At 38.8% G+C, this 22002-nt stretch overlaps 1 protein-coding gene across 1 annotated transcript in view; it reads left to right on the top strand.

Annotated features, from left to right (window-relative positions):
• LOC133524232 (probable E3 ubiquitin-protein ligase HERC2) overlaps positions 1–22002 on the top strand; it is a 115857-nt gene that overhangs the window by 21021 nt on the left and 72834 nt on the right. Inside the window, exons 9-22 of the mRNA XM_061860135.1 lie at positions 2078–2246; positions 3113–3323; positions 4127–4275; positions 5629–5788; positions 6362–6459; positions 7542–7697; positions 8565–8670; positions 8808–8925; positions 10678–10897; positions 12211–12355; positions 12490–12572; positions 19740–19810; positions 19884–20017; positions 20886–21082. Of these exons, the coding sequence (XP_061716119.1) occupies positions 2078–2246; positions 3113–3323; positions 4127–4275; positions 5629–5788; positions 6362–6459; positions 7542–7697; positions 8565–8670; positions 8808–8925; positions 10678–10897; positions 12211–12355; positions 12490–12572; positions 19740–19810; positions 19884–20017; positions 20886–21082 (2017 nt within the window). The remainder of the gene's footprint in view (positions 1–2077; positions 2247–3112; positions 3324–4126; positions 4276–5628; positions 5789–6361; positions 6460–7541; positions 7698–8564; positions 8671–8807; positions 8926–10677; positions 10898–12210; positions 12356–12489; positions 12573–19739; positions 19811–19883; positions 20018–20885; positions 21083–22002) is intronic.

The raw sequence follows: 22002 nt of genomic DNA, 5'->3' as shown, positions 1-22002 counted from the left end.
AAAAGACATGCAGCGCCGATTCTTTATCAATGGGATTAGGGCAAGCGAATTATGATGATGATTTAGATATCGCAGATCGGGACTAGCATTCCTAAAAATAAGTTAAGTCACTTCTACCGAAAATAATTTGAAATATAGGTAGATTGTCAAAGAAAATTGTGTAGCCACAGTAAATCAACTGCCATCTTTCGACACATGAATAAAAATTTGAATTCCATTTGACTTTGATGCTTATTCTTTCACTGATATGTGTTAAATTTGTTCATGATATCAGCGCTTTATCGCCCACTGCTGAGCATAGGCCTCTCTTCCAGTACGCCACTTCACCCGGTCCTTAGCTATTCTCATCCAGAAGTGACCCGCAATCTTCCGCATGTGGCCCACCCAACGAGCCAACGGGCACCAGGGGCTTCTTTCATCCGAAAGCGGCCACCATTCCGTTAACATTTTAGTCCACCTGCCATCACTCTGCCAACTCCATTTTAGTTTGGTAATGACGCAACCCACGTCTAGCACCTTGGTGCGGCGACGGATCTTGACATTTCTAACTCGATCTTAAAACTTGATACCTGGCATGACGCGCTCCATGGATCTCTGTGCTACACAGATTTTATGCACAGCCTCCTTGATGAGCGTCCATGTCTCGGCATCGTAGGTCATGGTGGGCAGGACACATTGGTTGAAGAGGCGAGTTTTCAGGCATTGTGGAATGTTAGCAGGTCTCAGGATGTATTTATTAAATGCCGCTCAACCTGGCTTCTCCTGGAGATCTCCTTCTGCTGGTGTGTTTTATCAAATGACAGAATATGTCCAAGATACAAGTACTGCTCGACCACCCTTAGTATTTCGTTCCTAACCTTAATGATAGGAATGATTTGTTATAGTATTTCATGCAACCGTTGTTGAAGAGAGGTCAAAAAAGGCGAGTGGCGTGAGTAACAATTTGTGGCGAAGCCGAAAATTGTTAATAAAGACGCCACGAGTAATTTTTGACTCAGTTAAACAACGTTGCATACAATACTTTTACTACGACCAAGAACTTACTTTGAAATAAAATTGTAAATTTAACAAAAAAAAATCATTTCATCTATCGAGATTTTGAAGGCAGAAAATGTTTAGTGACTTCTTGGGCCATCACTGATATTTCTTCAGGCGTAGACACTAAGTTTTCGTCTTCATCCATTTTAACTTGAAATACATACTGTTATTTAACACAAAAGTTAAGTTTTTAAGGTCTTAGCACATTGTTACAACTCAACAGCCACTCGACTCAAAATTAAATATTGAAATTAAAGCCTTATCTTGTGTGTCCTATAGTACAATGTTTAAAATTTTGAACTGTCGGGTGGTCTACGCGTCGTCCACTCGTCGTCCACTAAGGTGAACCAAAAGTGAGTTGAGTTGGTGTGGAATTGGTATAGTGTGCGAAGACCTTTATTCGACAACCACAATAACCTCATTCAAGAAGTAACATAGAATGTAGGAAATGGGCGGGAAAATGAATGAATGAAATTAAAAACACTTGTCTATGGTACAGTTAACTGTCATAGATGACATTTAAAATAAGGTTGGCAACAATGTATTTCATACAATATTCTTTAAGTGGTCATTACACGAAGTATCGAAAAGTACCAAAAAGATACGGCGTGTATGCAAAAATGCGTTTTTGGGGAACAGACTAACGACTTGCCTTGAAAACTATAAGGTAGGGTTTTAAAGATGTGTGCACGACCCTTTAAATGACAAATAAAAGTACGGGAGTAGAAAAAATATCAAAAAATGGCGCCATCTTACCGGGCATTGGCCGAAGGTTATATCTATTTTTGGCTTTTGATCTATTAGATGGCGCCACTTTATATTTAAATAAAAATTGGTGAAAGAATAAGGATAGTGGAAGAATAAAAGTTTTAATTATGTGTCGAAAGACTGCAGTAAATTTACTGTGGCTACAAAGTTTTCTTGACAATCCACGTCTATTTCAAATTCTCTTTGCTGCTACTAAACACAATTGTATGCCATAAAGTGATACATTGATTCTTTCACTGTTATTTTGTGAACATTTTGTTTATTGTTCCAGTGCACCGAGTCAGCTCAAGAGCTGTACTCCGTCGGCTACGGGCCGCTGTGCTTCAGCGGCCTGCGGTTCAGGCAGGTCGCGTGCGCTGAGAAGCTGGCGCTGATGCTGACTTGCGATGGCGACGTGTACGCCATGTACTACGACACCATGATGCCGCATCTAGTGCAAGGTGAGCGATCCTGTTGATTGTGCCAGTGACGTGATCATTGTGCTCAATCAAATCTTCTTTACCTACTGCAACGTTCAGAAAATCGGAAATCGGTTATTGCGAACCATGGTACGTAATTGTTATAATTAAATTATAGAAACACATGGTACCCTGAAAAGGGTATTGCAAGTATTGTTATAGGTAGCTAGGACTAAAGTTAATTTAATATTGTAATATGATCATTTATGAGCAGTGCTTTTAAATACATAAATATATTGTAATTATTATTAAACATTGCTTTGATGAAGCAGTATCAAAAATCCCACATTTTACGGCAACCGAGAATTCTTAATGAAGTAAAGTCAAAGCCGATAAGATTCTACTTGGCCGGGAATTAAGTTTCGCTAGAAAAAATTTAGAGCTTGACCAGTAATATATGATCACGTGCCATATTGCGGATTTTCAATGGAACTAATTTTTTCATACTAAACTGAACTGTCACCCTATACATGAGAATAACGTACGTGCGTACGTCATATAAGACTGTCAAATATCAGTACCGTTCATGTTTACGAACAATTTCAAAACATTGTTCATTGGAACGCAAAGGAATCCTTCGTCCTTTTTTGATGTACATGCATATTTGATTAAATTCAGAATATTTTTTCTTGCATTCTATGGACTTTTTTTGGCTTATATTGCGATTTTTTGTTTTTGTTTACACCGATGTCATTCGATAACTTTCACTGTCTGTTGTCAAAAAGTACTCCTTTCCAGTAAAATAAATGGGTACCACTGGAAATTCGCGGTATGGCGAGGCCAAGTGGATTCTACTTTATTGGTAGAACCTTGTCGGGCTTCATTAATCGATTTATATATCCTTTCAGGGTTCGAGAACAAGATAATGGTCCAGGTGGCGTGCCACCCGGCCGGGCGGCACTACCTGTGCGTGTCGGCGGACGGCGGCGTGTGGTCGTGGGGCGCGGGCGAGGACGGCCGGCTCGGGCACGGCGACGTGGCGCCGCGCGAGGTGCCCGCGCAGATCAACCTGCTCGCCGACCACGAGGTCGTGCGCGCCGCGGCGGGGCCCACCGCCAGGTCACTCTACCCTCGTAACACCCACCATGCTAACTTACCTATTTCAATTTGTAATTTGTACTCTTTTTGTAGCCGGCTAATTAAAGCCATAGTAAATGAAAACTAGGTTATTACAGTAAAACAATATAACAGTAAAATATGTGAGTCTAAATTAAGAAAATATCGTCACTGGCCTTAACTTTCCCGAATTCCAATCTTTGTCGAGCCGAACGATGAATTCTGGCAGCGAGTGCTGCTGCAGGCTACGCGGCTCACCAGGCGCAAGCAGATGAAAACTTCAGCAGCGAATATCTATTTTTAATCCATAGGAAAGGTCTGCAACAATCGTGCGTTTTTAGATTTCGGGTCGGAACCTAACCCAAGCCACATTCAGTTACAAGAGCTAGTGACGTACAAATAAAACTTGGATTAGGTTTTAACACAAACAGAACTTAAAACTGCTACTTATACGTATATAAAATATTTGCTGCGTTAGAGGCAAAGCAAACCTACTAACCCTTTGAACGCCAAGAACCCCGAAACGCTTTGTTACTAGTCGTACACACAGCTCAATCAATTGATTGTGTCTCACGAGGTTAAAGTATGGTAAATTTAGTATATCTATGGTCGCTTTTCTATTGAGTTGTCAAAAGAATTAATATTAACATTTTGTTAGATAGTCATTTAAAGTATAGCACTATAGGTTGAGGTGCAGATGAATAACTCAAGTTTCTATTTGAGCATAGGGCGTTCATTTGGGCACATACCACGAATGTTTGTAAATAAAGATACAAAAATGAACTTGTCTGTTTATTTGTCCACAGTGCTGTGATAACGTCCCGTGGCGCCCTCTATACGTGGGGCCGCGCGAGCCACGGGCGCCTGTGCCACGGCACGTTGGAAGCCTGCCTCACGCCGATGGCCGTCACCTTCCACGTGCACAGCATGGAGCGCATCGTCGACATTGCCTTCGGTAAGTCACAACCAGGGATTCATAGGCATTAAAAATGCAAATGAACTTGCCAGCGCCGGATCAGTAAGTAACTATATAGGTCCGGAACCATTCGTGGGGCTCTCACAAGGAAGCATTATAACGGCTATCAAAGACCAGGCATCAAAAACAATGGGACAGTCTTAAGGGTCTAAAACACTCAAAGCTTTTTATACAAGGAGTAGACTCTGGTTGGAACAAAAAGCTATGAAAACTTAGCAGGAGACTACTCCAAAATATAAGACGGGTGTTTACGGGCCATTAGTTTTGCCAGGATGGGACACTCCGACAACACCGATTGTCGAATGTATGGCGAAGAGGAGTACACAGTAACACACCTAATGTGTGAATGTCACGTCCTCGCCAGATAAAGAATGAAGGTCTTTGGAGCAGGCTATCTGGAACCAAAGGAATTCAATAGGCTACCCATAAGCTCCATCATCAGGTACATGTAGATGGTCAAAAAAGCTCTTGAGTATCTGACGGATCTTTCCTAAGGGGGCAACTACACAAAAGATCCCTATGGGTCGAAGTGTATCCGCAAGGGCCCCCGAAAATCATAAACTGACCTCTGAAGCGGTACATCACGCAGTGTATCACGAGCACAAGCGTACACGAATTTTGTAATTGGCTACTTGAAAGTTTTTTGTAAATAAATTTTGTTAAAAAAAGAATAAAAAAAATAATAATGCCAATCGAACTCGATTTCCCTAAGGATCAAATGTTTCCTCAGGACTCATGGCATTTGAGCAACACAAAGGTCAGAAATGAGAGTTAAAGTCTGACGCTCGCAGTCGACGATTGAAACGCCTCTAACAAAATGATATTGTAAAGTGACGTCACATTATATTAGTCTGTTCAAAATGTACGAAAGATCAAGAAAATGTCTATTTAGACCCTGAAATTTTGCGTTTATGTATATAGTTGTCATACAATTTATTTTTCAATCAAATGTAAGGAATCGAATGGTACCATTTTCTTTTTGAAAGTAAAAAAAATTAGACTTATTTTTTGTTATCTCAATATGTCTTTTTATATTCCACTTTTTTATAATGGATAGCTCATTTTCTATCCATTAGGCGGGTCCACACAGCGAGCATACGAGCGAGGCAATTTCCTCATGCACAAACCGGCCAGTGTAGACGTGCCTCGGCCGACGCGGCGCGCGCGTTTTCCTCGCCTGGGCGTGAGGAAATTGCCTCGCTCGTATGCTCGCTCTGTGTGGACCCGCCTATTTAGCTAAATTTTGTTATAATATTGGACATGTGTCAAGTACCCAATTAAAAACGGAATTTCTCCCCGAAACAATGAATACTGACTGTTGGTTTTTCGCAGGTTGGGGCGAGAGCTACACGCTGTGCTGCACCGTGGAGGGCACCGTGTACACGTTCGGCGAGACCGACGGCGGGCAGCCGTGCGCCGTCGCCGCGCTGGCCGCCGTCAAGATTGTGCGCGTCTACACCGGCGACAACTACTGCGCCGTGCTCACTGAACAGTTCGTTCTCCTACTAACTTATGCCCATTATCCTAAGAACAGTTTTGGTGCGATTGACATGTGACGACCGGTTTGGCCTAGTGGGTAGTGACCCTGCCTACGAAGCTGATGGTCCCGGGTTCAAATCCTGGTAAAGGGCATGTATTTGTGTGATGAGCATGGATATTTGTTCCTGAGTCATGGGTGTTTTCTATGTATTTAAGTATTTATAAATATTTATATATTATATATATCGTTGTCTAAGTACCCTCAACACAAGCCTTATTGAGCTTACTGTGGGACTTAGTCAATTTGTGTAAAAATGTCCTATAATATTTATTATTTATTATTATTTACATGTACACAGATTTACGGTCGACGTTAATTATGGCGATTTATCTTCAAGGGATAAAGTGTTTCGTACAAGGAAATTTTAATAAACTACAATGATGTTAGCAGACTGTTAGGTACGACCGACCCTTAACCTCTCGTGTGCCGGGATTATTTTTATGCTGCGTTCACTTGAGTAATATCTCGTACAAATTATATTGTGTGTAATTTCAGTTTATTTTAACAAATGTTATCATGTTTCAGAGGTGTTCTGTACACATGGGGCAAAGGAGAAGGCTACCGTCTGGGCCACGGCAACGCTGATAATGTCAACTTTCCGAAACCAGTCGAAGCTCTCATGGGTAATTTTGTAACGCAATTATATATTTTATTTTTAACAATTAGCTTAGCCCATGACCGCCTGGCGCATTGGTACATTACTCAAGAAAGTTGGCATTATAACACTTGACGTGAAGAAATTAGTGTGTAATTTTCTTGACCACATGGCGATGTGACTCTGCCCGAGTGCCTATTCTTAGTAACTAAACTAACTGACGACTGAGATCAGAATGCTATCTCCTTTACCCTTGTAAGACTAACCAAGAGTGAAAGAGATGGCATTATGACCTGACTCGCCACTTAGTTTTGCGGCAAATATAGTCTCCGTTTGTGGACCGTTAAATTGGTACAAGTATCTTTACAATTAATAGCTAGCTTTCAATCATGTATACATCATCCTTTTTTCAAACGTAGATTGCCTTCATACCAAGAGAAGCCTCAGCATCGTGACATAATAGGGAGCGTGCATGAACTGTAGGAGGCAGCACAGGAGCCGTCAGATTTTTGGCGCGAGGCGTAAATGTGATGTTTATTGTTCCGATGTAGCCCACAAGATGGCAGAACCTACTATGCACAAGACAACACGTGACGTGTAAATGTACATGTTTATTGTTCCGATTCAGGCCACAAGATGGCAGACCCTCCAACGCGCACGGTCCCTATATGTATATCTGCCTCTCTGCAATGATTAAGACGTGTATCAATTGTTCAAAATCATACCTTTTATAATCATAATAAAATAAAAGCAGGCGACCCGTCTTTGGAACGGACTTCCCTACGGAATCAAAAATGCTCAAAATAAGTTTTCATTAAAAAAATCTTTACGTGCTCTCATTGCTAGCAGAATGAAAAATAATTCATAATGTATGTGTAAGCTAAGCTCTATATGTTTTGTCGTTATTTATGTATATATTATAAGTAATATGTATGGTATGTTATTGTATTATATTTGGTTGTTGTTTTTAAAGTAGCACCACCCACAATCTCTGCTTTGCCTAAAGGTTGACTGGTAGAGAATGCCTCATGGCATTAAGTCCGCCTTTTGTACTATAAGGTTTTCTTTTGTGCAATAAAGATTAAATAAATATAATGTGTGTTATTCCAGGCAAACGCGTGATCGACGTGTCGCTGGGCGCATCTTGCGCCGTGGCGCTGCTCGCCGACGGGCAGCTGTACTCGTGGGGCACACACGAACGAGCTCATCTGTTCTCTTCGACCCCGGTCAAACTTAACGTTCTCACGTCACCTTTTAGAGCTAATGGTGAGTCGGGGAATATAATGTTAAAATATGTTGGTGTGTATTCCATGAAATTGTCTACCTTTGTCCCGTACAAACGCGATTTTAACTAAAGATTTGCAGGTAGAATAGTTCCCTTTTCTGTGACCAATGGTCAAAAATATGCACAGAAAAATAATCACCTGCTTTAAACGCCGACGCAGGAAATAAAATGCGTCCGTACGGGACAGCCCGTGGAATGCACCATTGCGCTCTCGTCAATACCAAAGTAACTTAGAGCGAATGGTAAGGCGGAGATAATTTAAAAGGGTGACTGATGTGTCTAGCGGCTTTGCATTGCTCGCTAACGTTGCGTTTATCTGTTCTCCGGTCAAAGTTAACGTTTTGACGTCATCTTTTAGAGCTTATGGTAAGTCAGAGAAAACGGAAAAGAGTGATGGACATATCTCACATATCTTGCGGCGTGGCGTTTCTCGCACGGGAGAGCTTATCTGCTCTCATGGAAGCCAGTCAAGTTTGATGTCACTTTTTAGAACGAATGGTAAGTCAGGGTATATAACGTAAAAGGCCAGGGCATTGCACTCGTGAGCTACGCAGAAGACGTCCCCCTTTAGAGTTAATGGTTACCATCGCTAAAACATTAAAAGCCAAACTGCAAAATATCCTTTGGTCAGAAACATATGTTGAAAATACAAGACGGGTTACTGCGCTTACGTTGTGTTAAACTTTGGTATGATAGGTCTTTTAGGCCTTGGTTTCCAGTTGACGCTGCGTAAAGCGTCAAATTATAAAGAATTCAAGGCAGCAAAATTGTTATTATACATAAGCACCATAAGCCTTACTTTGATTCGTCAAATAGTCGGTAAAACTTGAGTTTCCTATTGTCTTCAGGCGTCACCGTGGGCCTCATCAAGATGTTTGTGTGGAGCGAGGAGACGGCTCGCGATCTTCCTGCTTCTCTGCCTTTCGTCATCGACCTTTCCGACAGTACATTCGAGTAAGTAAAATAAGCTATTATGTAGAGCCATCATAAACAAAGCGGTTTAATAATTTATAGAATCGGCCAACGGCATCCTTTGTTATATATATATTTTTTTTTAATTAACCGTATTTAATAGTTAATTATATTTTCAGATTACTAGAGAAGCTGCTCAAGTTAGTGGTGGAGCATAGCAATGGCGCAACCAGCGAAGAGACCATGCACGAAAATGAATGTCTCGCCGTTTCGTGTCTAAATCTGTTGAGGCTCCAGGTAATCTTTAGATAATTCACTCAGGTAATCTTAGTAACTGTACGCATGTGCAGAAATTGTCGGCATACGTGTACAAATTGTCCCTTTTATATATGCCATCCCTGACAATATTTCCACATAACTAAGGCTAAAACGTCAATATCAAGTATTTGAAAGTAACGACAGCGTTCGACGATAATTGGATCTGAAAAGTAGTCTTATAGATGTCGCATAATGCTGGTTCAACTCCATCAATCATTTAATGCCAGTTTTTATGGCCCGGGTGCAGTGTTTAATTGACTATCAAAGAGGAAAAATTGAATTTTGTGTGTGGCGTGGGTTAAGTAATACGCCACGCCACGAGCACTTTTTGACCTACTTATACAGCGTTGCATACAATACTTATTCTACGAGTCAACAAAAAAAAACAACGGGTTGCACTTCGGGAGTGCCGGCAGAAGTGAAAACTTGAATATTAACGTTGTGCATTTTTGATATTTTGGAGAAATTGAGTAGCGAATTTTAGTGTTAAGTAATATATAACATATACAGAGTAATTCATGAGACGTGAGCAGGACTACAGCCTACACAATCAGTAAATGATAGTGAATCGTTTTAAATTAAGTAAAACAATCACGCTTCTTTTCTGTTATTTAACTTTTTGGTAAGGAAAAATTTGAGTATCTACAATCATGGACACCCAACAACACAAAGATACAATACAACACAATTAACAAATATTAAACCTCTTTAACCGTTATGAACAGCACTTTCATTATGAAGAAAATAAAATATCACACTTGAATGAGATACGATTTTTCAAAAGTAACCAGGCTTCGATGACATTCAATTTGCACGTCACCATGATGTCACATCTCCGTCTTAAGAATTTTCAATCTGACTGTCACGTGACACCTGACGCCCTGACGCGAGTTTAACATTTTTTCCCCATCACAAAAAGTGCACAGCGCTGCTAAAGAAATTTTAATTTCAATAAAACTTTAAACTAGTAGAATCGAGAGTACATTGTTACGCGCCCGGCATGCCCCGGCCCGGCTGGTCAGCGACACCTTCTCTCATGAGGCCCTGGTATTTGCTCTTTGCTAAATAACATTTTTGGACAGTTTTTTTACACAACAAGCAACGCTAACCGGTTTTCGTAGTCTATAGATGTTGCTATATTAAGGGTGTCTCATGCGCGTTTCTGACTTATGCAGCAATTGTTTCTACTATGTAACCTAATGAATATTTTGTAAGTTGGCAGCAATACACTTAGTTTGACTTTAGTTTGATTTTGATTTTGTTAGGTTGTGATAGCCATTTACCGCTTCGTAGTAACGTTTTAGCGATTTTAAAGCACAAGTGCTGTTATAAATATTATTATCATAGGACATTCTGACACAAATTGACTAAGTCCCACAGTAAGCTCAATAAGGCTTGTGTTGTGGGTATTTAGACAACGATATATAATATATAAATATTTATAAATACTTAAATATACACAGAACACCCATGACTCAGGAACAAATATCCGTGCTCATCACACGAATAAATGCCCTTACCAGGATTTGAACCCGGGACCATCGGCTTTATAGGCGGGGTCACTACCCAATAGGTCGTCAGGAATAGACCATATAGATTTTTCTTCAAACCTGTTATATATGTTCTTATATTTTTTGTGAATGGATGAAGAAATGTCAGATAACAGTAGAGGAGTAGAAAAAATTTATTACTTTTTATCAAGTTAATTTGTGTACAATGCGATGCCCTCAGGTTCAAGCATGGCAATGTGCCCGCGGCCCTATCTGCGAGGACGCCAACGCGGTCCGCCCCTGGTGCGCCGGGCTGCACGGCGCGCTGGTGGCGCTGGTGGAGGGCCGCGCGGCCCCGGCGGCCGCGGCGGCCGCGCGGCGCGCGCTGGCCGCCGCCTGGCCGCTGCTGCTGCCCACGCCGCAGGTGCGGGCGCAGCACCTCATAGACCTGCTGCCGCAAGGTTGGTTGGACTTATTTTTTTATTTTAAGCAGTCACCGTAGCCTATGGACGCCTGCAACTGAAGAGGTATTACATGCGCGTCCGACCCTTTAAAAACCTGTACACTCCTTTTTTGAAGAACCCCATACTCTATACTCTCGGGAAAACCTCGGCAGAGAGCTCATTCCACAGCCGGAGCGTCCGCTGGAGGTAATTCCTCTTAAACCGCACAGTACGCGGCCATTTAGGCTCTAGGGTATGAGGATGAACACCCTGATAGAAAGCGGCCGTTGGTATCATGTCAAAAAATTCTTCAGAGCACAGCCCATTGTACAAGCGGTAGAACACGCACAAGGAAGCAAAGTCTCTCCTTAGACTTAAAGGTTCAATGCTTATGTACCATTTACGTCAAATGACTGGAATTAGGACGTTGACAGTATTACAGAATGTGGTATCTTGGTTCACGGGCATATAACGTAGCGCTCCCGCGGCTACGGCTACGGCTGAAGTGAATGCAGATCTTGGATATCGCTTTACTTTGCGTAGCCTTGAAGGCTAGAAGATCCGTTTTTCTTTCCCTCATAATCAAGTAGGTATTGACTTTTAAATATAATCCACACAGATTTTGCAGAAATCGCGAAACGTCTAGTTGACGTAACTAGGGACCGAAGAGCTAGCGGCTTCCTCGCACAACGTTGCAATACAACGATGAAATGTCACCAGCATCCTTAGTACAATGCATCAAGGGCCTATTTTAGATTTAAGCTAGTTATAGTTATCCTCTGTACATATCCATTATGAATATTGTTATTAAGTATAAAAATAAAGTCATCATCATCATCATCATTCGCTTGCCCTTATCCCATTCATTTGGGGTCGGCGCAGCATGTCTTTTTCTTCCATATCTTTCTGTCACCCGTCATCTCATCATTCACTCGCGTTCGTTTCATGTCATCTCTCACACAATCCATCCACCTTTTTCTAGGTTTTCCTCTCCCGTTCCATCCCTCCACATTCATTCGTAATACCTTTCTCGTCACATGACTTTCATCCCTCCGCATCACATGCCCATACCACGCTAGGCGATTCGCTCTTACTTTATCTATTAAGTATTTTATTCAAAAAAAAAAACCGTATAAATTACGTCAAGAAGAATAGAATAAAATACAGAATACGCACTTTCATTATCTTTAACATTCGCAAGTCGCATAGAAAGGGTTATAACATTGAACCTTTTACCAGAAACCTTTCTGGAGTTAAATTTTCCGTTTCCCGCCATAATAGAAAATGAGCCCTTAATCCAATACTTTTTATATAACTTGTTATTTCTGCAGGCACAAGCTCGATCAGTGCCGGCGCGCACTTTATGATAGAACTACTGGTGTGGTCTCTGCTCGGCGGCGGCGGTCTGAGCGATGCCTTACAAAGTGTCCTTCAAGAGCACACTGCTGATGAATACGCGCATCTCGAACTATTCGAGTAAGCATATTACTGCATGTTATAGTACTGTCTGACAGCTACTGTCTTGTGAACACCATACACATTACATTAGTTCATGCGGCTGCCACAAAATGTATCTTTTTAGTCCAAACATAAATGTTATCTGCTTACAGAGGGTACGATCAAATCGACATTACAACCGGGCATCGTGGGAACGGAGTCTCGCCTTGCTGCACTGAAACGGAATGTTGCGTAGGTGAGTTGCAAACTTGGACGAGTAAACCAGTATGGACCGGCCATTAACACGCTTTCCCCTCTGCCAAAAAATCCCGGCCGCCGGTCATAGAAGTTATATAAAACTAGTTGCCGCACGTCATGTGCCATTCAGCAAACATCAGTGTAAGCGGAATTACAGGAGCTGAAAATGCCGAATGCAGCGTGTTCTCGTGCAACAGATGCGAAAACTATAGACTACAAAAAAGATAAAGTATCTTTTCATCTGTAAGTACTATTACATCTAAATATTATCAAATAGTGCACTAACTTTGCAAAAAACTAAAAAATATTGTCAATCTGAAAGGGATACCACTTCATGTTACTAGTAATTAAGGCGCTCTTATAGTCGGATTTTAGGTTTTTGAGGGGGTGAAGCAGACGAAGTGGCAGAGCAAGCAGGCGGGCGCCCCGCGCGCCGCGCCCGCAGAATGCCTACGTCCTTATTCTGACGCCATCCGTATTCTGGTTTGTTAGTTCTGGGATCTTTTCCGGAAATTTATATCGATTATGATTTTTACTCAATGAAATTAAAAATTAGATAATTATATACAATACTAAAGTATACCGCGGCAAACTGATAACCTAGTAAAATGATACCAAATAATTTTCTGACGAAAAAATATTACTTAATAATTCAGACAAAAGTTACAACTGTCTGTTTTAAATCATATATAGATACCTATTCAAAACTTAGTTGACCTTAAAAATGCAATAGATGTCAATTTCGTGCAAGTATTGAAAAAAGGAAGAATACTAGCAAAGCTAAGTAATTTGTGGGAGTGAATGTGGAAAGGTAGATTTTTTTGCAGGTATTGAGATAACACAAAACAAAAGCATAAGGTATGCATAAGCATATATTATGTAGCTCCAAAAAGTAGATAAAACTTGCTATCTTCACAAGAAAGAACCATGACTCTAACTGTAACGACTATGTATTTCTTTATTATTTTTTGAATTGACGACGATTATAAACTTTCAATGCAAAAGTCGAGAAAATTGCTATTATTACATATTATTTAAAGTTTTAAAAAACGCACTTCTACTTCGAAGTTATATAGTAATGGGTATAATTGGCTGACTTTAATTAATGTCTAATACAGAAGCAGTCTATTGTCTGTCTACTCTGTCTCTAATCAAATATTACAAGTATATTTGACCCACTGAGGTTGAGGAGGTCAGATGAAGTTGAAAATCTGCAAACATATGTAAGTAGGGTGACAATGAAATATTATGGTACCATCGAACTGATCTGATGATTGAGAGAGGAGGTGGCCATAGAAACTCTGTGTAAAAACATCGCAACCTAATTGCGTTTGAGGTTGTTAGAATTGTCTCGATAAGTGTTATTTTCCTGTAGAACGAAGTATAATTAAGACCTGTTCCGGAATGTTTTTTACAAGAACACATTAATATACAAAACTTTCCGATGAACAAAATTATTTTATCTATAACTATGTTATTTATCCCTTCAAATGGCGGCCCACCACTCACGGGTCGATGCGAAAGCCAGTAAGCTGTCGGCCACCTGTCACTGTTGCTAGGTTTAATTAGTTAGGTGCGTGTGGCGAAATGCATAAACATTACAATTCTCATTTCCTCAAAGGTTAACTGGAAGAGATCCCATACAGGGATAAGTTCGCCTTTGTTGTATTTAATTTACTCTGTAACCGTGTTTTTCGTGTTTTTATTTCTATGTACAATAAAATATATACATACATACATACAATAATTTAATTGTTCTATTCGAACACCGTATTTGATGCTTATTCTAACGATATATGCTTCAATATATACTATGTTATACATAGATAAGCTTAAATAGTTGAATTTGTAATATTCTCTAAATCCGCGCTGAACACCCAACGGGGCCCCGCCAATTTTCTACTTTTCACGTTATTCGCTGCCGCCACTTGAAGGGATATTTTATAGGCCTTGACTAGTGATTCATTTCAAAATAAACCATTTTAATACATACATATTACACATACGCACCCTAATACAAAAATGAGGAAAATATCTTTTGTGAAATTTTCAATCGATTTTCCACTAATATTTTGTATTGGCAGGAAAAATAGTAAAAGCATATCACAAAGACATAACTTCTAACAATATATGCTTCAATATATACTGTTATACATAGATAAGCTTAAATAGTTGAATTTGTAATATTCTCTAAATCCGCGCTGAACACCCAACGGGGCCCCGCCACTTTAAAGATAAAAGCACATCACAAAGACATAACAAGGGCCAAGGTTTCAAAGAAGAAGGTAAAATTATTGCTGAGACCTGAAATTGGCGGCAGAATGTCATCGAAATTTATACTAGAAAAAAGAAATAAAATGTCACCATTATTCATACAAATTAGAAATAGCATGCTATAAAAGTACTTATTCATATAATTTTACCAAACTTGTACAAAGGGTTTTATGTTTAGCACTTACAAAAATGGAATTTAGTGATATTCTTGAATTTACAGAATAATTAACCAGTGAAATAAAAATATTGGCGAAAGGTACAAATATATCCGAACTGCGAAAATTTTGTATGGACTTAAAGGGTAAATATCGCTCCTGCTCACCTTACAAAATCAAATAATTGATAAATGTTGCGAATAAAGTCTTATATGTATACCATGATACATTAAAATATGAAAGTTAATAAATCAGAAATCCAAATTCAGCAGAAGTTCTTGTATAAAGACTTAACGGAACAGGCTATATAACACAAAACTATTACGCATCCACAAAAACGCATGTAACTCGCAAACTAAAAGTCGTGATATGGTATCTTTCACTAAGCACTCCCACATATTTGAATCCAGTATATCTCCTGCATCCTGTATGTGTTAAAATTGAAGCTGTTCCAATATAATGACTGATATAAATTAAACAAGCGAATTGATTTATTTGTTTACGTTTAAAAATAGGTATTCAATTTGCTTATTACTGCATAGCCATTTAAAATATTTTATCATTTCTCATGCTCCGAAAGTGGGTCTTTGTTGTTTTCAAAAGAGTGCAGAAAAGTTACTGCTCTAGAGAGAGTCTACAGCACTGTACGTTCTTAGTACGTTTGTTTCTTTTTTTACGATAAGCATTTCAAATTTTGATTTTAAATGGATTTGATGTATCATTTCCATTCTGATAATTAACTGCCCATTCCATAAATAATTATGTTTTACCTAAATCTTACGAAATACTACTGAAGTTTATATTTAGCCGTGTTTTTTTTACTTTTACTTTCCTCGTATTAAAAATGAAAAGTAGAGTGTTTAACTCGGTTGCAAGGCACCATTTCAATCTTTGGTTAATCGTGGCTGAATGCCGGATGATGCGTGTGTAAAACTTGTCAAAAAACATAATATGACGGACGGATGTCTGAAATGTCACCGTATTTAGGAATCAAGTAGCTTAAACTTTAGTTTTTCTTCGTAAGTGTGATAAAAACATTGTGTGTATAACATATTTGTGTATTTATAGTGTGATTATCCATTTTATGTAACGTCCGCTAAACTAGCACAGGTCCGACGCTGACAGTGGTCACGGGCGTACTGGCGTACTGACGGTATTGCCGCGCAGGGTAACGTTTAGTAGACAAAACGTTGAATTCATAATTATGAATGAAAAATTTAACGCACCGATAAAATGACAAGCAAAATCATAGAGTTACTTAAAAGCTATCGAATGAAGTAAATTTCATATTGATATTCGTCATAGTACTTCTAAAATATCGGAATAGACACAATTCTAACCATATTTTCAAAGCGATAATCTATCGAGAAAAAGATGAGCCCTCGTGTTTCTGACAAGCATACGGCTAGTTCAAGGACTGAAGTTATACATACTAGAAAATAATCGATGAAATCTTTGTACAAGCTTGTAAATATCGATTTAAAAATAGCGCATTTTACTATACACCGCGCCTTAATAGAATCAGGCGTTACTTTGTTTCTTCTTTAATTTATTTTATTTTATTTTATTTTATTTTGATAGGTACAATAACACAATGCAGGCAACAACATTTTAAAATATTCCATATATAAGTATCTTATACACTACCCACACCACGATTACAATTGTACACAACACAACCACGGAACAATTATTAAGCTAAATACAATTTTTCACTATAAAATCTTGTTATTAAAGGCAGTAAAGAATATAGTAAAATATAACAAACTGTTACGATAAGATATTTACTTACAATTTTGGGACAGCAAAACATTTTTGAACTTAGGTAAAGACACGTTCAAAATATCTAAATCAATATCTAAATTATTATATACACGACACATTCTAAAGACAGGCGCATTATTGGATACATTGTTATTAGAAACCATAGGCAAGGCAAACAATTCTAGATTCCGTGTTCTCTTATTGTTGGCTCTAAGTGAAACATAATCCATGAGGTTACTGTCGAGACCACCATGCACAATTTTATGAAGTGTAACCATATCAACGACATCGCGTCGGGACGATAGTGATTGTAAATTATATGCTAAAAGTCTATCTGAATACTCAGGAAGCGTTCGGCGTGTTTTAGTTTTAGTGGAAAGATATCGTAAAAACTTTGCCTGTATTGATTCCAATCTATCAGAGTGTGTCTTATAAATTGGTTGCCAAACCGACGAGCAGTATTCGAGCGTAGTTCGAACTAATGAGGAGTATAGAACAATTAGGCTATTTGGCCCTTTGAAAGGTTTAGCAGTTCGCTTGATAAAACCAAGCATGCGATTACATTTTGACACCATATGCTCATAGTGACAACGGAACGACAGTTCACTATCCAATAATACTCCTAGATCTCTAATGGAAGAAACCCTAACTAATCGTTTGCCATTAATATTATACTCGTGATTAATCCAGTTGGTTTTTTTTGTGAACGTAATTGACTGACATTTATCGATATTCAAAGACATGAGGTTAGTGCTGCACCAATCAGATATCAACTCAATATCTTCCTGGAGCATAAGGCAATCATTTTCCGTATTAATGACTTTATAGATTTTTATATCATCTGCATATGCGAGACATTGTGATTTAATCCTATTTAAAAGATCATTCACGAAAAAAACAAATAATAATGAAATAATAATCATGCTCCCTCCGGTTGTGTTTAAATTTAACGCCACTCGTTACGAATTTCCTATTTTTCGCACTTGTATAGCGTGTATGAGGAATGTCATGAAAGAGAAGGAAGCGAAAGAGGTATGTCAGGATCGTAGCAAGTGGAAATCCGTGGTCTCTGCCTACCCCTTCGGGAAATAGGCGTGATTATATGTATGTATGTATAGTAAATAACTATAATGTATGTATTATTTTTATTGATTGTAAAAAAATTACATGTAAAAGTGTCCCTGTGGCCCATTTGCTGAATAAATATTTGTTTGTTTTATAAAAATCATGTACTTGCTTCTGGGGACAAAAAAAGCTGCAATCAATAGTAAAAAGTAGAATGACCTAAAATTGTTCTGCCTGAGCCTAGATTCAGACGAATCATCCATGTGAAAAAAATAATCATTTTATAGTCTTTACAAGATCGTATGTTAGAGGTTGTCCATTAATCCTGTCATACCTAGTAAGAGGGGAGTGGAGGGGTCTGAAAATAATCACGAATGATCACCATGGGGTAGAGGTGGGCCGATTCTAAGGAAATTTTACTGTATTCTTTTCTTAAATTGGGCCAACCCGAAAGGTCCATTTAGATTATACAAGTTTCTTGTACAAGAATCGGCAATAATAAATTGTATTCAATCATTTCGTTTCAATAATAGTATTCAATAATTGCACCAAGAGTTTAAACATGAGTAATAATTAAAAAAATATATTCAATTATTGAAAACAAGTATTGATAGGAAATAATTGTTACCCATTACCCGTAATGACGTAAAAAATAAATACCTTTTAATAAGCAGTAAGCACGTACCATGGCGTTTCATATTGTATAGCTGTAGACTAAAAATCCCCCACTCAATATCCTTTACATCATATCCTATGGCCGCCTTCCATCTCTGTCATGAGATCTGCATGCTCGATGGTATATTGCATTGCTATCAGAACTAAACCAACATGTAAAAAATAACTAATAGATTGATAATAGAAAATCATTCTATATCAGCTTAAAAGATTTGCCCTAAACAAATAGACAAACTAACATACATACATTACTAACATTAAAAAGTTAGTAAAATGCTGGTACAAAGACTTGATTTTTAAATATTATTATTATTGACAAAAGCAGAAAATTAAAATTCATTGTCAATAAAATATCAACAATATTATCGACGCGTCCAACGCAAAATCTAGGTTTACTTAAAACTGGCGTCATCTCGTTCACGGACAGGGTTGTCTGTGTTTGTTCTTGTACTTGTGTGAATATGTTTATGCTAGTGTTTGATAATTTAGTCGTGTGCGTGTGTTGTTTAGCGACGCATGCAAAAAATGCATTAGTGTTAACACTTTGTGTGTGCGTTACCTCGTCCCCCGCGCCGTAAACGGCAGAATTTTTCAGATAGAAATTTGTGCGCATTTCGATTCCATCTAGTTATATCTTCCAAGGTTGCAAAATATGTATGCGTATGTTTTCAAACACAAACATGTTACTTGGTACTCTGCTCGCTAGACATCAGACATCTACATACTCGTATATGATTATACATATCTTTTCCAAAAGTATATAGTTGGTCTATGTATATACAGTGACTCGTCTGTAAATCACTACCAACTCGCAAAGATAAAGTCGTCGTGGTTATATGACATAGATAAACGACTAGCGATCCAGGGTCACTGTTACGCTAAGTAAGATTCGCATCGCTTGAGCTGGTGTAGATCAGCTGCCGCCGCAACGCAGTAGGTAATCCCTTATATTATATTCTCATCAGAAAAAGAAATGTAATAAGTCCTGTATATAATATATAAGGCATTCCTTTGACATCCAGTAAATGACGCCCCGACTAGACAACATGCAGCTGATTGAGGCTTACTGCCCCAGCAGGTATAAAAACCGTGACGGCCATCAGAAAATTCTTCAACCGCGTATTTTCGTACTTACGCGCAATAAATTCAAGCTACGAGTAGTTTCCAATGACTGTTATGCGTTGTGAGGCAGCGTACAGGAAGAAATGTAACAACATGATGACTTGTTTCAGTGTCCGAGCAGTTTCAACCCAATCGGAAATCAGCTTCGGAAAAGGCTGCAGCAGTCCCATTAATGCATTTAGTAAGTATCGAAACGCCTATATTTTTTTTCGATCGTGTTGTTAATCGGTCTCTAAATGTGTTATCTGTTACAGGTAAAACATCTGATCCAGAACACGAGCGCCCAGACGCAGATATATTTCAGAGCCGTGCTCAGCGGGGACCCTGTCGACTCAAACCGGCAGGATACAGTCAGCCCTAGCTGCGAATTGCTTATTAGGTTCCAAAGGTACGCGGGTCCTTTCGACGAATTAAAAATATACATCGTCAAAGTTCTTCTTTTTTGAAATTATGGCTTCTGTCCAGTGGGACTATTTCGCCAGTATCAAGGTCTTAGGAGCTTTAAATATGACTAAATTTGTACGGTTAGTACAAGACAGTATACGGTGATTTTATCAGCCCTTGTAAAGCGATAGCTGGACTTTAGAAGGAGCACGTGGACTACCGGCCGTTGACTCCAAAATGGTAGTGGTTAAACACGTTTCAAGATTAATTCTCCATTCACTGCACACTACCACATTAGTTTACTGTATAATAAGCTATTGATATTACACTTTAAACAATATTGATGAGCAAAAAACAACGCAAATAATCACGAGGCGTGACTATCAATATGGCGCTCGAACCAGAAGCCATCGTCAAAATTATTCAAAGGTGTCTCGATGATTTCGACTCTATCAATGCTGCCAATACGTGCAGCTAATGTTGATATGACACGACGTGACTCGAACATTGATAGACGTGATTGGATTTGTTATTCCGTTCTCCTCAGTTTTGGTTAGTCAACATGTACACTATTAAGCAACTTAAATGTTGCATACACCCGATACGCGTTTCGAGAAAGCCGCCTTTTCTAAAACAACTCCATTTTGTGAGTCTTACGGGACTACTCCCTTACAAGACTGTTACTTTCTGTACTTCTTTTATTTGCTTTCAAAGGTGTTACTAAATCTAAAAATATAAATACATTTTAGCTGATTTTTTTACAGCGTCTGATTCCTTGTTTTAAATATTTTTGAAGCGCCATTCATCACACTTTATAAATGTCCTGATGGCCTATTTGCGGAATATTTGATAAACTTCTACTGTCCTTCCAGACTTGTTTTCTGTGAAGCGATGTGGCTACGCGGCGGGCGGAGCAACCGCGCCGGCGTCCGTGCCATCGTCACCGAATACATCCAGATGCTCGCCGACCAGGTGCAAGTGACGCTCGGCGAGTTCACTCGGGCCGTATACAAGGCTGACAACGCACAGTTAGAGAAGCTCATGGAGATCCTGGCCTCTGACATCGTTGGTACGTCTACCAATAATATTTTGATAATCACGCCAGCGAATCAAGGCAAAAGAAGTAGCTGAGCATATACTCAGTTATTTCTTACAAGCGACGCTCGCTCGTTAAATAAGCTTCTAAATAACACCTTTAGGGCGATAGAAAGCCCTTATACGCCCTTATACAGGGCGACGGAAAATTGGTGAAGAGAGGTGGCCGGAGTAACTTCATACAAGATTCCATTTGTGGTTATTAATTGACCTTCTCGTTATTTAGAAGAATACTGATTCTAGTCAGCTTTAAGAGATAAGGGATAATTTATTTGTAAAACATGAGTGAGTGTACGTACACGTAGTGATCTTAGATTCACAATAATGTCCGTCATGTTTTGCCTCTCGGCGTACAAATTATAAATTAAATAACTACACCAAATCCTTAAAAAGTCATTAATATTATAATAGCATTTTCCCACTAATAATACTGTCATCCTTTTCTTAAGCATGTCAATATTACAATTCCTAATGTCTAATGGTATCTTATTGTATATTTTAGGCGCTAGACTAAATAAACTTTTATTTAATAGAGCAGTATTAGCAGTTTGGCTTACTATCTTATTATTATCACGTGGTCTGAGATAGTCACATACTACACTATGACGCTGAAATCGATCAGGATTATTTTTGACGAATAATGCTACTTCATAAATATAAATGCAGGGAAATTTTAATTACTTATATTTTGTAAAATATGGTCTACCACTATCTAGAGGTTTCAGGCCAAACATTGCTTTAATACATCTTTTTTGTGATATTAGAACATGCTCTCTATCTGTACAATTTCCCCAAAAGATTACCCCATATCTAAGAATAGCTGCTACTAGAGCGTGGTATGCTGACAATACTATTTCTACATTACCACGTGTCTCAGCTTATGAAGTGCATAAG

This window comes from Cydia pomonella, chromosome 1 (assembly GCF_033807575.1).
Source record: "Cydia pomonella isolate Wapato2018A chromosome 1, ilCydPomo1, whole genome shotgun sequence".
Taxonomy (NCBI): Eukaryota; Metazoa; Arthropoda; class Insecta; order Lepidoptera; family Tortricidae; genus Cydia; species Cydia pomonella.
Note: the sequence above shows the minus strand (reverse complement) of the source record. Positions and strands in the feature narration are given on the sequence as shown.